Source organism: Stegodyphus dumicola, chromosome X2 (assembly GCF_044657685.1).
Source record: "Stegodyphus dumicola isolate Sdum_Otavi_A_Nest chromosome X2, ASM4465768v1".
NCBI lineage: Eukaryota > Metazoa > Arthropoda > Arachnida > Araneae > Eresidae > Stegodyphus > Stegodyphus dumicola.
The window spans coordinates 125,517,871-125,535,720 of NC_140781.1; the positions used below are offsets into that span (position 1 = coordinate 125,517,871).

The 17,850-nt window shown below is 34.4% G+C and overlaps 1 protein-coding gene across 1 annotated transcript in view; it reads right to left on the reverse strand.

The window, feature by feature from the left end:
- Positions 1-17,850, reverse strand: part of LOC118195330 (mitochondrial sodium/calcium exchanger protein-like) — a 119,140-nt gene that overhangs the window by 82,502 nt on the left and 18,788 nt on the right. The window contains exon 2 of the mRNA XM_035366631.2: positions 8,854-8,928. Coding sequence (XP_035222522.1) covers positions 8,854-8,901 — 48 coding nt within the window. The 5' untranslated portion in view covers positions 8,902-8,928. The remainder of the gene's footprint in view (positions 1-8,853; positions 8,929-17,850) is intronic.

Genomic DNA, 17,850 nt, shown 5'->3' on the forward strand with positions numbered 1-17,850 from the left:
TGTCTCAGTAAATGTTAGGGGTTTCCGTCTTCGTCGATACCCAATTAGTGAATTTTGGGAAACTGGTTATGGCAAAGTAAGAGCAGTAAGATTTCTAGTTAAATTAAAGAAAAAGAAAGATTCTCTTATTCCAGCAATGTAGTACTTTCTAGAGTAGTTTAGTTCATGCAGCTCAGAATGTTTGTAAGTAAGGTTAAATTATCTTCAATACATTTGTTCCCAAAATAAGTTTTAACGTCAAAAAACACTTCAGTGTTAATATATATAATATTGTATTACATTGTACTCAGCGTTTTTTAGAATAAATGAATGTGGGGAGACATTATGTTATTTCGAAACAGGAGACATGAAAAAATTTGCAATGCCCTCGCCGGGACTCGAACCTCGGACCTCTCGAATACGCGCCGAGCGTGCCGACCATTACACCACGAAGGCGTGCTAAGAAGGCGGGAGAAATACCTTACATATACTCCCCCTTTTAAAGGGCGATTGGGGATTTGGGGACCCAATCGCCAAATCCTGTTTGTGGAGAATCATCATCCACCACCTTTTTTAGTTCGGGCACCACTGTAGAGACACTAGGTTATGTCGAAGCAGGAGACATGAAAAACGTGCAATGTCTTTGCCGGGACCCGAACCTCGGACCTCTTGAATACGCGCCGAGTACGCTGACCACTACACCATAAAGGCATGCTAAGAAGGCGGGAGAAATACCTTATAAATGTTATTAATTTTTCTCTTAGTTCACTTGGCTTGTTCATAACACAGAATTCTTTTCATACTTATGGGTGTGTTACATAGTTTAAAGTTGATAATTATAATTTATTTTTATAAATGAACTTATAAATTTCCGTAACTAATTTGGCACCCACTTTTAATTATTTAGCTGGACAAGTGCCTCTCTTGCTTTACCATTGCCCCTGCTCTGAGCATCAAAAACATAAACTAACATTAATTTCCTTCTTTTTAAAAATCAGCTTATCTTTTGAAAGCAAATGCATTCCAAATATTCCAAAATTGAATTTTTTAAATTCACGGTTTTTGATAGTTAAAAGGAATCTGCAGTTTTATTTTTGAAGCTCAGAACAATTTGCACATGCACTAGATAACTTTAGAGTTGTTCTGGAGCTATAAATTAAAGAAGAAATTATCTACTTTTGGGAAAAGAGAGACACACATACACACAAAAGGCATACGGTAATATGAATGAAATATACCGAATTAAATAAGGGAATAAACGAAATTATAGAAACAAAAAGAAGAATCCTCAAAGAAGAGAATAAAGAAATGCTTATTCACTGGAAAGAAAAATTATCTTGAATAATAAGACCTAAAACAAAGAGCTCTTGAACTCTTCAGATAAAACCATTGAGCAATGATCACTGGAAAAAAAGTCTCGAAACGAAAAGAATTGATTAGAATATACCTTTGGGTTAGGCTTTTCAAATGTAGCAAAGCACACGAGGGCTGCCCATCTAGGTAAAAGGATATCTTAGTGGCGAACGTTCTAAGGAAAATTGGTCCTTCTTCTTGTTACACATCGGAAAAAACTAACGATGCTGTCAGCCCATTCACCTTGGGATCGAAAGCTTAGCATTCAGCCGTCTTAACCCTCTGCCAATATTGGCTAAAGAGGTGAAATGTTACCTAATATCGAACATATAGGATTGAAGGTATATGATTCGATATGAAATTTCTAAAAGGGAAATGAAAGTTTAGAATTCCATAAGAAATTTCGAATAAATTACAAGAGTATTTTTTACTTAATGTAATTAAATAAAATTAATTCTGTTGTTGATTTTTTTGGCTTTCTTTCTAAGTCCTGCTTTTAGGAAGCATAGCTTTGGGAATTTACACCGGTATGCAATTGCTTTTTCATTGCACGCGTTCAGTGCAAGAACTTTAGTTTTATCACTTTGCTGTAAAGTTTTATTGACACATTTTTTATCGGCACCACTTACTCTGCCCGTTCTTTCACTTTCTCTTTTATCTGCTGGCTAATCTTTGAAAAGTTATACGCCAATTTTTCCTCAATCCGAAGAAAAAATTCTGTTCGACAAAAAAATAGCTATGCAATCCTTGTTGAAGAAAATTTTTCTGAAAATCGTCTATAGATTCTAAGAATTCCTGACATAAATATAATACTTTAAAATAACTGTTTTCCGTAGAAACAAGTAATATAAAAACTTTTTTTGGAAGTCAATTCCTACTTAGGTCAACAAAGAAAAATTGTATTTCAACCTACATTTGTTGCCAAACCGTCATTGACCACTGTGAAAAAGGGCAGTCAGAAGTAGACCAGCATGTATGATTGTTCATATATCATAGCTGCCAGTGATCCAGAGATTTACTATTATATCCTTCTCCTGCAATATGTGCCTTACCGTTCCAAAGATGAATTGTTAGATGGCTTCAATAGTGCACTGGAAGATTTTCAGGCACGAGAAAATTAACATCATTATGTTTTGTTACTTGTTCGTTGGTTGGGTAGATACGTAGTGCCTTTCCAATTGAGAACTCGCCATTCATATCATCATTGTTGCACACTTTATTCAATAGCATTCGTTTCATCTCTAATTTAATCATAATCTCATCATTCCATGCATTTTAAAAAGCTTTAGAACTCCATCTTACTGTTGTCACTTACTTTTGTTAAATATTACAATCCCATTTATCACAGTCATGTACTATTATTTATAAGTTGTTATAAAATTAAATTTTACAGCACGGGAGAATTTCTAATAAACGGTAATTATTTGTAAGTCTTATAATATATTTATTTAATAAAAACAGCATATCTTTAGTTCCGATAAACAGGAATAAATAAGTAGGGATTGACTTTAATATGTGAAAAAACTGTATTAACATCAAGTATCATCCACTACAAGTTTAGAAAAATGTATCTGAACTTGAGTGGATGAATAAAAAGTATTTTATTAACTATTGAAAATTTTAACAAGATATAGGGAGAGTTTGAGCTAACAGTAGGAATTTAAAAAAAAAAAACGAAGTGTGATTAAAAACCAGAAGTGTTTGACATTCAAAAGAGAGATTTCAAGTTGCAAATTTTCCGCAGTAACAATTATATGGAAGTAATAACTAGTTGGGCATTAGTTGATTATGCCAAAAGCTTATTTGCTTGTGAGTGATGCTTTTAAGCAGGATCTTTCTAAAAGAAACTTGCTTGGACGCATGGAAAACACCTAGGAAACCCTATATAGCAAGTATGTTAGCTGCAAGTGAACTTGGACAAGCTACCTTTCTAACGATCTTAACTTTTCGACTGTTAATAAGCCCATGCTAATATCGAAGGCTCTTCATTTCAGTTTGCTTTTCTTTACCTATTTGTCATGTCATTTTTTCTGTGATAAAGCAATATAAGGCATATTTCCTCAATACAGTTTGTTACTTCAGTAGCTAAACTTGTCTATTTGTTTAATTAATGTTTTAGTTCCAGAAAATTAGAAAAAGAATAAAACCATAGGGTAGCAATTTGATTAAAATTTGGTCGAAACTGTCAGCCTCTTATTAAATTTAACATACTATTCCAGAAGATTATAACAGCTTTATATTTGATTTGTTAAGACAGAAAAAATATTTCTCTAAACACAAACAGAAATATTATGTGAAGTTAGAGATAAGTATCATTTAAATAATTAAGCATTATTGAACATTGAACATTTCGCATTTTGCTACATATTCCCGTTAAAGATTAGTTAGAATTCTAGGTCTGAAACATGGTATTATAATATTAAAATTACATAAATTTAAATTACAGGCATCAGTATTTGAAGCAATATCCGTAATACAGTATCATAAAGTTGAGAGAAAGATTAGGATTAGTCAAAGAACTGGTATTCTCTGATAACTTATCTCAAATCGAATCAGGATTTTCATGTTACCGGACTGACTACTACACTTCAAGACAACACGAGAGAAATGTATTTAATTCCTTCCATCTCACTCCATGTGAAGAATGAATGGGTATCCTTTGTCGGCCAGTTCAAACAAGCGGCAATTATCGTCTTCATCAGTTTTAGTTTAGGAGGCATCCGAGAGACATAGGAATTCTAAAGCCGAGAATCTTGAGAAATTACTATGCGTTCACAGGGAATCGAACCTGTCTTCTACATTATGCCCAACCGATACCAAATACCTCTCCTGGAGGGGCTATAGCGGAGGTTGAACCTCTGCGACTTGTTCTGAAAGGGGAGTGGACCTGTAATGCAGTTAAGTCTTGCGAAGCAGGGAAGCCCAAATTGTTGTTGTTGCCAGACCGATATCTAAACGTTACACTGCAGAAACAAATGACAGAAACACTTTCATTCCTTATTATAAAACTCTGTTTATTTGTAAACATCATTATTTCTTTTAAAGAAAATAAATTACAGCATACTTTCTGTCAACGAAGGCTCCTCAGATTGGCTGAATATTTGAATACCATACTGATATGGTACCTTATTTAAATGAGACTGCCACAGATCTACGTTTGAATCCATTACATGGGATACAGACAAACACTTGTAATCCCCAAAAGAGTTTTTAAAGAAATAATTACTCAAAATGACTTTTCTTTAGAAACAAAGCACTGAATCCTATCTGTGCCTGAATGTTTTGGACCTGAATGAATCCTATCTATGCCTGAATGCCTGATTCTGAAGCTATTGTAGTTCTTTCTTATTGTGATCCTTTTTAAGTTCTTAGCAACTTCTCCACTTCTTTACGGCTAACTTCTAAGCCCATAGTTTCCAAGTGCAAGATAAAATAGCATAGACTTAAAAAAAGACATGCAGACAAACACTTGTAATCCCCAAAAGAGGTTTTAAAGAAATAATTACTTAAAATGACTTTTCTTTAGAAACAAAGCACTGAATCCTATCTGTGCCTGAATGTTTTGGGTGTTGTATAAGTGACATCCATGAAAGTAATCCATTCTGATTTTTACACGCTTTAATGTAATAGTACATAAGAATTTTTATACATTCTATACAGCATAAGTTACGAACATTTTCTAACTGTTTTTGTAAAGCTCGTGAGGTTGTTTTGAGTGGGTTAGTTTTCTAGTGAAATTGACTCATATTTAGATTACACGTGTGGGGAAGGGAGTCCTCAAAATTGCCGTAAAATCGGTCTTTTCCTCAGGGAGTCGAATCCAGAAAGAATTTGTGAATGTTCAGTGGTTTTGATCGATAAGTAACTGCTTAATCATGAAGCATAATAACGCTATTCCAAATCTGCTATGCTTATGTCACCTTTGTTCTCTTTACCGCAAATAGATGATTGCAAATAGTTTTATTTATAATGCTTTTAACGAAGGTTGCTATTCAATACAAATTGAACAAGCAATCTGAGTTGAATTAAATTTCTTTTCTTTTCTCTCTACTTTTTAGTTGGACGCAACGAATTTAAGAGCATACCATATTATCGAAAACCACTGTCGGTGTGCTGAAATATTATGGGAAGTTTCTGCGATGTTTCAACCGTTACTCAGCAGAAATGTTATGTGCGCACGTGAACTGAAAGGCCTGCATGTGAATGTGGTAATATTCCATCCAAGAGTCTTCCCACCTACATCGTATTCTGCCAAGTTTACTTCCAAGAATCTGTCCTGGACTGTCAGCTAGAACTTTGTTTCAAGAAAAAGGAGTAGAAACGAGTAGATTAAAAATAATTCATTGCATAAAAAGACATTCGTGAAATTATTAATGTTCAGAAATAGCATTATCTGTAAGTGTGTATGTATAGTTTTATATATTGAAGCCTTAGTTTACGAATTTTTTTAAGGCTGTTCCTCAACTGACAAGTTCGCAAACCGAAACAATTTTTCCCGTAAACATTAATGTAAACTGGATTAATTCTTTCTTCGGCCACAGATGATTTCTCATTTAAACTTTACAACAGTACTTTGTGCGCAAGCTTAAGACCAATGGAAATTAGTAAATATAACACAGAAAAGATAAACACAATCTTAAACAGATAAAATAGACGAAAACTTAAATTAATTTTACTGCACCTGCACGTATTGAGAATGAATGGCTCAAGCTGAAAATGTTGAGAACGATACTGTTTTGCGGAGAAATTAAGTTCGATAAGAAACATCAGATAACTCTCTTTAGGGAACATCTTCTGCTACCTATTCTTTAGCTCTAAGCAATTGCTGACCCTGTTTGAGACTTTTTGGATCCGTTTTTTTACTTAAAACTGGTCCAGTGTGATTTGTTGTTGCCTACGTAAATGTTTCTACAGTGAAACATGGTATTGTCATTGAGAATACTTATACTGCAATTTGCTGCTGCTTTATCAAGGTGATATCATTAAATGGAAACGGTACATTCATACTCCATCGTAACTTATACTAATTTTGTGGATCAGAGAACTACAATAATTTTCTATCTTTCTCTTCTTCTGAAGATATTTCTTCCATAGCCGTCTTTTGTTGTTGATTCTGAAGCTGTTCGAGCTCTTTCTTATTGTTGTCTTTTTTAAGTTCTTAGGAACTTCTCCACTTCTTTACGACTAACTTCTAAGCCAATAGTTTCCAAGTGCAAGATAAAATAGCATAGATTAAAAAAAATCCTAAATGTCAGTGCTTTTAAAAAGTCTGTCTGCTACTCAGTTTGGACGTAATTTCGTCCGGACCGAATTTATGGTTTGAGTCACTTGCTTTGTTAGAAACAGTTGAAAATTGGAAAAATTTGTTTAAATTTTCCAGAAGTCTCTGAATGTTAATTAAGATAATTAAGGTTTTCTCGAAACAGGTTCAAAAATCCCATGTTGAGAACTTGTGATTTCGTAACTCGAGACACATCGAAGGCATTTTTTATTCAGATAATTTGTTCGTGAACCGAATTGTCATGAAGTGAGGCGTTCGTGATCCAAGGTTCCATTGTACTTCATCTTTGTAAATATCCTCATTTCCATTTAAAACTACTCTGTATAACTTTGTTTTACATATATAAGAGACCAACTAATCCTGTTCTACACTTCTTCCAGTACAGAGGATCAATACGTAGGTAACTTAAATCTGCACGTAAGTATGCTTGTAACATATTTACTCCATTAAGAAAAGGTCTCAGATATGACACAAAATTTATCCTTGTAATACTTTATATTAAAAGGAAAAGAGATGTCAGAAATTGATTTATTGCTCCCTCACAAGTCAAGCCCCATCTTTTATATAAATATAAAATATGGCTTCTTTTTAACTATTTAATTTCCCAAGCTTAGTATTTGTTTATTGGATTTTGCTCTTTCTTGGGAACTTAACCACGGCGAAAGCAGTCAGATCACATTTGGTGGTATTTTTCATTAATTGCACTAATAGTATCTAAACTTGATAAAATATTTTCTTTACATAATTGCGTATTATTAATTGAATGTAAAAATACTATCTAATTTATATTCAGAAGATAGTAAAGATCAATGTCTTTTTTTGTTCCTAGGCCTCAAATCGAAAAAAATTAAAATATAAATTATAATATTTCAGTCATATCTTCAAAGAGAAGCCGTGAATAAAAGATTATTTCTCGAAGATAATTTCACGGTGAAAAATAATCAGCTTCAGAAGCAAGAGAAGATTTGGACTTACACTTATTATGTAACTCCAAAAATTATGCAACATATTCGGCCGATCATAAACAAGTGAATGGCAAAACCTTTATTGATGCTAGCATTGAGTTATTTACCATCAACAGAAGGCAGCTATATCACCTAACACGACAACTGAGATCTAAGTATCACAACTGAGATCAACAAGATCTAAGTACGAAAACACAAATACTAAATGTGATTACATATCAAGCCAAAAATTCTCATCTAACAGGTGGAAAATCTAGCATTATGATAGAAAAATAATAAGGTATTTCAATTAAAATTACATGCTGTAAAAAGTGAACGCGCATCACGATTAAATTGGAGCTGGGCTTAATATTAATGCACACTTTATAAATCTAAATGCTCTTCAAGTAGGAACTTGGCTATCAGTGAGTATATCGTGATTCTAACCAGGATTAAAACAGAGAAAAAGCATTTCAAGCTTTACGAGAACTGCGATTAAAAGTCATTCAAATTAATTGTTACCATTACTATATTTTCACTTTTCTTTCCTTTGAGCACAGGCACTCAGGGTATTAAATGATAATGACTATACCTAGAAGTAGACCAAATCGGAAGATAACTCAAACTTTAAAGCAAACTGATACTCACCCCCAAAAATTAAATTGAAAAACTTTACAAAACGGAATTTTAAACAAAACTGATATCTCTAAAATGTTGAAAAATAATTTGTAATTGAAAGCGATAGTTTACAGCTTTCATTTCTAACTTAAAGGCCTACCAGCATCCAAATGGTAAAGTCGCTGAATACTGGTATTTCGGTCCGAGGTTCGAATCCCGTGAATGGGCCGGCTGCATGGGCGTTTTAGTAGTTTTTCCCATGTGTAACGTGTATACAAGTCAGTTTGCCTTAGAAAGTCCTCTACGAAGGCATCCATACCCTTAGGCAGATAGCCATGAATGCTTTGCCCGTAATTACAAAAAATAACCATTTCTATGCTTAATTCATACTGTCATTCTACTCTTAATTCTACAGTTTCCATTTCGATTAAACGCTTCACACTTTAGCTTCGACATCTTCATTGTTCAATGAGACATGGTTCATTATGTCATAGGATTCGATAAAGGCGCAATAGCCACAAAAATAGAAATGAAAAACCACTCAGTGTATCAGGTATTAATATATTTTCTTTGGCAATTACGTTTAATTTATACCTTCAATCAAATTGTTTTGATTGAAATTTTCATTTATTTATTCCTATTCTGACTGTCAGTGTCTTAAGAATATAAAAAACTTACCACCTCAGAATCATCTCCCGCGATTTGACAACTATCGCTGACGACCATGATTGTTGAGAAACGTGAAATAATCTTCTGAAAAAAGACATGATACAGTAAATCTCAGGCATCAATTAAGTAAAAAGAATAGGACAGTATTACTTGAATTAACTGAGCTTTCAAACAAAAAGAAACTATTCGCAGAATTTCGGGAATAAAGAAAGGAATTGAGAGTAATTCTTCAATCCCCACATATATCGCATTTCCTTGCGTATCCCCCCCTAGCTTTTTAGCGCTAGGTTCTGAATATTTTTAAAATATTCGCATAATTTCCCCTTCACCTATTTGTATTGTTCTTTCTTTTACGGCTAGTTTACTAGTAAATTTTATTCCTTTGATTTTTTTATTTTTATTCAACGTTATTCAGTTTGTATCTGCATTTTTGCTTTAGCATTTCAGCCACTTTATTTTTCCTTGCATTCGTTATTTGAAACGTTAAGCTACCCAAACGTCGCAGGTGTTCTCCAAAGAAACTTTCAAATATGAACTTTCACCTTACTTCTATTATTTACATCCCAGCTCTATTGTGTTGTTGTGACTAATCTCACTTGTCTGAACTAATCATAAAAAGACAACGGATTTTATGGTGGTGAGGCGTAAAAAATTACATCTGTCATTGGATCTGAGCATCACACAAGAGGCAGTACGATTTTGCTCAGTTCCGCCCAAATTTTGAAGAACAGCACTCTGGAGGACGGTCCGAATACGTCCCATCCCTTTTTCCCTAACGCCAGCCTCTCGAGATAACTTTAGGCTTGTCGTATATTCTGAGTGCCCCCATTACCGTATAAACACTTTACAGTGGTGGCCAAAATTGTGGACACTTTTGGAAATTTTATGTTTTTGAACTTTGTATGTTTATAGAAAATGTTACATTTCGCAAAATGCAAACTTGTATATATCATTTTAAAGAGAATTTATTACTGAATTCAATACAAAACAGAAAATTCAATTATTTGCCATACAAAAAAAGTTATATGTACTTTAATATAAATAAAAAAAACAGTTATGAAGTGGTTTGTAATGTCTAGCTTTCCTGGCCAATCACTGTTCTTTTTCTGAGAACCAATCAAATGTTAGTAACTGCCAGTAGAAGCTGACATCATGTTTACACTTGAAACAATTCATTATTTTGCTTTGTTCTGTAGAAGGAGGACCTGTTTGTTATACACTGCAATTACAAGTAGAAATTTTCTTAAACATTTTTAATATTTAGTCAAGAAGCAATGGTATCAAATAAAAGAGTAGATTGGACACCTAGAAAGAGATGTAATATTATTGTGTTACGAAAACGTAGTCTCTCCTATGCTGAAATTGCAAGACAGGTGGGTAGTTCAGTGACAACATCTGGAGTCTGAATTTTTTTTTTACGATATCAGGAGACAAATTCGATAAAAAACAAAGAAGGAAAAGGCCGAAAAAGGTGCACCACATCTATTGATGACAGAAGAATAAAAAGACTATGTCTCCAAGATAGAAAAATGTCATCAGTGGCCATCAGAAGTGATCTGAATGATGCTGGTGTTTCTGTCAGTTCAAGAACAATCAGGAGAAGATTAACAGATGTTGGACTTAGAGGTAGAATTCCACGAAAAAAGCCTTAGCTTAATTTTCAGCAACGAAAAAAAAAGACTACAGTGGGCAAAGGAACACATTAATTGGACAGATGATCAGTGGTCACAAGTTATATGGAGTGATGAAACTAAGATATCGTTATTTGGTAGTGATGGGCGAAAATATGCAAGACGTAGAATAGGAGAAGAGCTACATCCTGACTGCATTCAAGCAATTGTGAAGAACCCAGTTAGTGTTATGATTTGGTCATGCATGTCAGCAGATGGTATTGGTCGCCTTCATGTCATCGATGGGACACTGAATGCCAGAAAATACACTGACACTATTCTAGAACCAAAACTTCTACCTTCCATCAGAGATCTCTTTCCCAACAATGCTTCGTTTATTTTTCAGCAGTATTCTGCTCCTTGCCACACGGCCAAAATATCGAAAGAGTGGTTTCGTACAAAGCGCATTAAATTGTTGTCATGGCCAGGAAACAGTCCTGACCTCAATCCTATTGAAAATTTGTGGCACCGTTTGAAAACTCTTGTCCGAATGAGGCACCTATCAAATAAAAGGGAACTAATTGAGGCTATAATTGTTTCCTAGCATAGTGTAATAACGAAAGAAGAGCTTAAAACTCTTGTCAGCTCAATGAAACGTCGATGTGAAACTGTAATCAAAAATAAAGTGTACCCTACTAAGTACTGATAACTCACTGCAATCATCACTATCTAATCTATATCGATAACTATTATCGTTTAACTTTTTTGTATTGCAAATAATTGAATTTTGTGTTTTGTATTGAATTCAGTAATAAATTCTCTTTAAACTGATATATACAAGTTTGCATTTTGTGAAACGTAACGTTTTCTATAAGCATACAAAGTTCAAAAACATAAAAATTTCCAAAAGTGTCCACAATTTTGCCCACCACTGTATATTTACGAATATCTATGCCTTCTCCTGGATTCGGTAAGGCAGACAATATCACTAACCAGTTTCCCATCTGCGCTGCACATTCCAGCTCTCTGTAGCCTTATCTACTGTTAATGTCTTCGATGTTTCAAAATAGCTTAAACGGCGCAGAAATCTGCTGTGCGTAAAATTGTCAACACATCCTGGTATGGGAGAAACAATGTTATCCATGAAGAACTGAGTATTGTACTGGTACTGAGTATTTCTGATCTGGAACTGAGTATTTCTCATTTGAAAATTTCACTTTCAAATGAGAAATATCTCAAACTCTGAAATCAGAACCGACAAATATAATTACAATAGTATGACCAAGAGAAAAAGACCTATGGCAATTTTAAACCCGAGCATTGTGATGAAAAAGTAAGGTATTGCGTGATGTCTCTGAAACTATAACAACTTTTGGGTTGTATTTACATTAATGTAGTATTTCTATTTATTATATCTTTTGTGTAACTATTATTAGTTAATGGCACTGGGTGATTAGCATATTTAACATACGAATTATGCCCCAGCTCAGCAGCTTTCGTTTTCCTCTTCTCTCAAATTTAGTATTCTAAATTCAGTTTAAAAAATTATTAATATTTAACCATTATTTAAGACAACTTATAAGGTATTTCTCCCACCTTCTTAGCGTTCCTTCGTGGTGTAGTGGTCTGCACGCTGGGCGCGTATTCCAGAGGTCCGTGGTTCGATTCCCGGCGAAGGCTTTGCTCATTTTTTACCTGTCTGGCTTCGAAATATCCCAATGTCTTTACAAACTGATCTAAGTTATTGGCAGAATTTAACTCGTAACTTTCAATTTAATTCGAGTAGGCGTAGGGTCTCGTACCCAGAGACCCTAGTATTTGATAACATGACTTGAATGTTTCCAAATCCGTATTCCTCCAATGTCGCTCTTGGGAACTGCGGTTAAGATTCATCTGCGCGACGTGTTCGGCTCAATTACTATTAAATATCCGCCAGATGTTGTAACGTTAATATTACGATATATTCTTGTTGGAATGTTAGCTTCGTTTAAAGAAATAATATTGTGATAGTTACCAGTAGTTGATCCATTACTATTTTTCATTTGCTATGTTCTTTCCGTAACCGCGTTCTTCGCAAATTAAATTACTGGCATAATTTGCCAGACTGATTTTCGAACGACAAAATAAGTTTTAAAAAAGGGCAAAAATACACGAGGAAATACGGTAATCGTCATTAATTTGCCAGATTGATTTTCGAACGACAAAATAAGTTTTAAAAAAGGGCAAAAATACACGAGGAAATACGGTAATTGTCATTAATGCACTCTATATAACAGATTAATTTTCTTCAAGGTATTTAAACTATATAGAGCTGTTGCACAAAATTATATTAGCTTGTTCTGTAAATACAGAAGAAAAAAGATCCCCCACAGAGCAAAAAATGCGTCTTGATCTCGCGCCTGAAAAGTTTATTGAGAGAGGTATCTCTTTATGAATCTCATTCTGCTTTACTTTTATGCGGCCATTATAAAAGTAAAATTCTGACGTCTGCAAGTTGTTTTTACAAATCGTATATACTTTATTTAGCTGCATATTACATTTTGTTAGCATTCATTAAACTAATTATTATATTGATTAATTAAGATACAATTATACAACTGCTAATCTATAAAGTAAAAAACATAACACTCTGCAGCGTGATTCAAAAACGTACTTGGTGCTAGTGTACTAATTTAAAATGCAAATATCGTGTGAAAAGTCCTTTTGAGAAATATATTTATATTAATTGAATTTTATCTTTTTCGACGATTTTGTATTACAGCTTATGCATGCAGAAATGTTATATTTATTTAACTATACTAATCAAGATTTTAAACGGGTGTCACATTTGAAAAAGATTAATTCCTCACCTAATCAAGAGGCGTTCGAAATACAGACAAGTCTGTTTCAATGAATAATTTTTTAATGATTTTTATGCCTTAAGACTATGAAAATAATGACTACTAGACCATCCTCAGACCATCTCTATCTCTTACACGGCATGCACTCTCGGGATGGACCCCATATTCCACCTGCGAAAGGAGAGGAGAGACGCATACATGAAACCCAGCGGTATGCCGGAATCAAACCTCCTCTAGGCATCATTTTCCCGAAAAATAACGATGGAGAGCTATTGGGAGACTAGAGGTACGACTAAGTCAGACAGAAGTGGCCTGATGGCTAAATGTGAATCCTTCTGTGTTTCATAGACTTTGGTAACCATTTATAACCACAGATTCGGCATCAAGGACGTTCAGCCAAGGATGGCCAATCGCTACGATGAGCACCGATGATTGATATTTGTTGTTATGGGCACGAAGGTATAAAACGGCAACTCATCTCAGATCCAAAGAATAGATATTGACATTAGTACTTAGATATTCTTTTACTGTACAGACGTTAGGTATTTTTTTAAAGCAGGAGACATGAAAAATGAGCAATGCAGACGCCGGGACTCGAACCACGGACCTCTCGAATACGCTCCGAGTGTGCTGACCACTACACAACAAAGGCATACTAAGAAGGCGAGAGAAATACCTTATAAGTTTATAATATGTTTCTCTATCTCCAGCGTAGCTACAGTGCGTTTACGGGTATTTTTCTTGCAATACATCAACTTTCGATTTTTGTCAGTAAAATTTCATTGCAGTAAACTTCAGCGTTAAAATTCAAAGTTTATTTTCGTTTTTTTAATTTCTTTTTAATATTTATGATCTTCCTTCAAATATTAGCACTGGACAGCTGCATTATGTTTCAATAATTTCAGTTTTCGTAAGTTCATGTTAGCATTTTAAACACATATGCATGAAAATGCGGAAAAGCATGTTTATAACATAACAATAACATGCTGAAAATAGCATTCAATTTCACTTATAAGCTATTTCTCCCGCCTTCTTAGCATGCCTTCGTAGTGTAGTGGTCAGCAAGCTCGGCGCGTATTCCAGAGGTCCGTGGATCGAGTCCCGGCGAAGGGATTGTTCAGTTTTTTTCCTGTCTCCTGCTCCGAAATATCCTAATGTCTGTACAGTGGCGCCCGAACTGAAAAAGATGATGAATGATGATTCTTCACCACCAGAATTTGGCGATTGGGCCCCCTAATTCTCAGTCGCCTTTTAAAAGGGGAAGTATATAAGGTATTTCTCCCGCCTTCTTAGCATGCCTTCGTGATGTAGCGGTCAACACGCTAGGCGCGTATTCGATAGGTCCGTGGTTCGAGTCCCGGGGGGGGCATTGTTCATTTTTCACGTTTCTCGCTTCGAAATATCCTAATGTCTCTCTACACACTTCTGCGCACTGTTTTAAATTACTTCACAGCAATTAAAGCACTGATAATATTGTTAAGCCAATGGATCATGTAACGTCCCCTGTTTCCACAAATGACTCTCCCAACAAGTTTTTGAAAAGGGGATGAATCGGAAAAAATGCAACCTTACGTCAGTAGGATTAACTGGTGAGACGATGGGGGTGGGGGTGTTAAGTGAGGGAAAGAATATAATAGCGGAATAGTTAAAGATTCCACCAGTTGGCTTACTGATGTGGAGGACGGAGTATAATAGTGGATGTATCGGCGCTCTTTAAACCGCATGACCAAGGACCAAGGCGTTTTGCTTACGAAGTACTTTTGCAAATAAATGCAATTACCTCTAGATCTTCGATAATAAAATATGAAATAGCTGAGAGAAAGCATTCGCTAAAGAAAGTGAAAGAAGCCATTAGGGGTGAGAAAAGAGCTCGATAAAAGGTTTAACCACAGGATGAAACGTGAAAGGGCAAATAGGAAAATCACCACGCGAAGCATTTACAGGAAGAAGTTACGTTTGCAGTTAAATTACAGTCAGAGGCTATGTGTCACAAAATTTTTAGGTATTTCTTTAAAATAAAATATAAGTACTCAATTATTTTTTCATTGCAATAGTGCCAGTTTCGAAGATTAGCATTATAGAAAACTGTAAAGTGGAAAATATCTGTAATTTGTCTGTGTATGTAATTATTTTCTGAATTTTTTAGAAGTAAATACGTAAAACAAGATGTTATGACCTTTGTAAGCAAAATCCAGCTAGACTGCAAGGTAACCTGAATATTTTCTGAATTTTCCCAATCATAAACTGATACTAATTCCGCATCTAAGACTAAATTGTAATACATGACGCATAAACAGCTAAGGAATCATTTAGATACTGACTCCACCCCGTGCAAAAGCTTTAAACGCAGCCGAATAATCAGCAACAAAATGGAATTAAGCATTAATCTTTGACAATTGTATCAACTTTGAAAAGAATTATTTTGAGAATTAGGGTAGTCATTTAAATGCCAGATCATTTTATCACTTTCGATACAAACACTTCAGAAATTCATTGATATCACTATGTATGATATCATGGGCGTTTCTCGGCTTATTTTAATCGGTTCCATCTACAGATTAATGATAAATGCTTAAAGGCTTAATTTGGGATAAATTTGGGGACGCCAGGCACTTCGTCGATGAATGTACGCTTACCCGGAGTGCAAAAAAAAATATATAGAAGAATTTTAAGGCAGATTTTAAAAGGAACTATTCAAATTTGAAAGATTTTGCAGAGACAATAATGAAGAGTATAAATACGAACAAAAATAGAATTGGAATTCGGCACTGAGACTCAGATTTTGGATTTTATATGTTTTTTCTTATATATATATATATATATATATATATATATATTTTTACTGGCCAGTCCCATTTTTTGATCATATGGCCGGCTTGTGCCGGCTAGGAGGATCGGGACTGTACCCTTATAATCATAATAATAATGCAGTTAAATAACGAAAGCTTATTTTAAAATGGGAATTAGGCTTGTCGAAGCAGGAACCATGAAAAATGTGAAATGCCGTTACCTGGATTCCAGTTCTGAACCTCCCCATGCTAGCTGGAGATGCTTCCAATTACACCACAAAGGCATGCGGTAAGAAGGAAACAAAATGCATTGCTTTATTATTACAAAGTGATAGAAATTGTACAGCAGTAACTGACTATAAGAAGATAATACTGGATTTGGGTAACTTAATTTAGAAAAAGAAAACAAAATCTATCAATTTAAGCTTCAACCCAGTTTTAACCAAGAACACCCGAAGGTACTTGTACTTCTCTTTTCCCGAAGAAACAAAACAGTCTCGTATTTTTTCTTTCTGTACAGAAAAAGAAAAGAAAATGGCTCTTATAGCTCATCTGGAAAGGGAGCAACAATTTCTTTTCACGGGATTCTGATGACCGAAGAAGATTTTAATTTGCTGACTAAGATCTGACGAAGATTTCAACGCCCGAATATGACGGCAGAGACTTCATGAATTATAAAATAAGCACTCAAAACACTTAATGCAGCTGCTCTTAAGCGCCTTTTATTTATCTGTTCTTTCTAGATTATTCCCTTTGGACATCGCTAAAAATGTAATACCCTAGAAGAAAAAAAAAAAATTGGTTCACTTAAAAAAAAAAAAAAAAAATGTTGCTATACGACAGACTATTGAAGCAATTTTGAAACCTTATTTCTTTTCCCTAAGTAGCTGAACACTTGCTTTTCAAACGTTTGGTGGTTACGTCATTCAGCCATCTCATTATCAAGACCGCTGCGCATAGTGCTACTCAGGGTAGACCGACATTGCACACATGAGAGAGGGAAGGCTACACACAAAAACCAAAATTTTCAAGGGGATTTGGACTTACATCCCGCATTTGGACTAAGAGTAAGTTTCTCTAATCACTATATCGTCTAGGGCAGCGCAGTTTTTAAATTAATGCAATAATATAACTAGAGTAGAAAATAGTTCAGAACAGACAAAGTTATTTATTCTCCCTTGAGCGTCATTAGTTTCTAATAATGAAACCGTTATGATTAATTAGAAAAATAAAAATCATATTTAAAGGCAAAAAGCTCATAGAAAAATTTTAAAATTTTCCTTTAAGGTTTCTTTAAAAAAATATGAAAAAAATAATAAAAAATTGCCCCCCTCCCAAAAAAATAAAATAAAAATAAAAATAAAAATTTGAAAAGCACGAAATTTTCTAATTAAAATTCCTAATTCCTATTCTAAATTATTAGAGGTGTTAAAGTAAACAAACGTCAGCGGAATATCCGTAAATTTTCAGGACCAGTTAAGTTTTAAACATAGAACCTCTTTCTTCAGTTGCAGAATTGCAAATGACGAAAATTTACGAATATTACGCAGGTTCTTGGTGCCTTAGCACTTCCCATAATCGTTATTCGGCCTGCTAATTTGACACTCAGCCTGGAAATTTACCAATATTACGCTGATTCTTGTCGCCTTAGCACTACCAATAATCTTTATTCGGAATGTTATTTTAACTCATCCTATTCTACAGTTAGAGATCATATTTTTTTCAGTGAGAGGTAGTATGGGCTTACATAACTTGATATAGATTTCT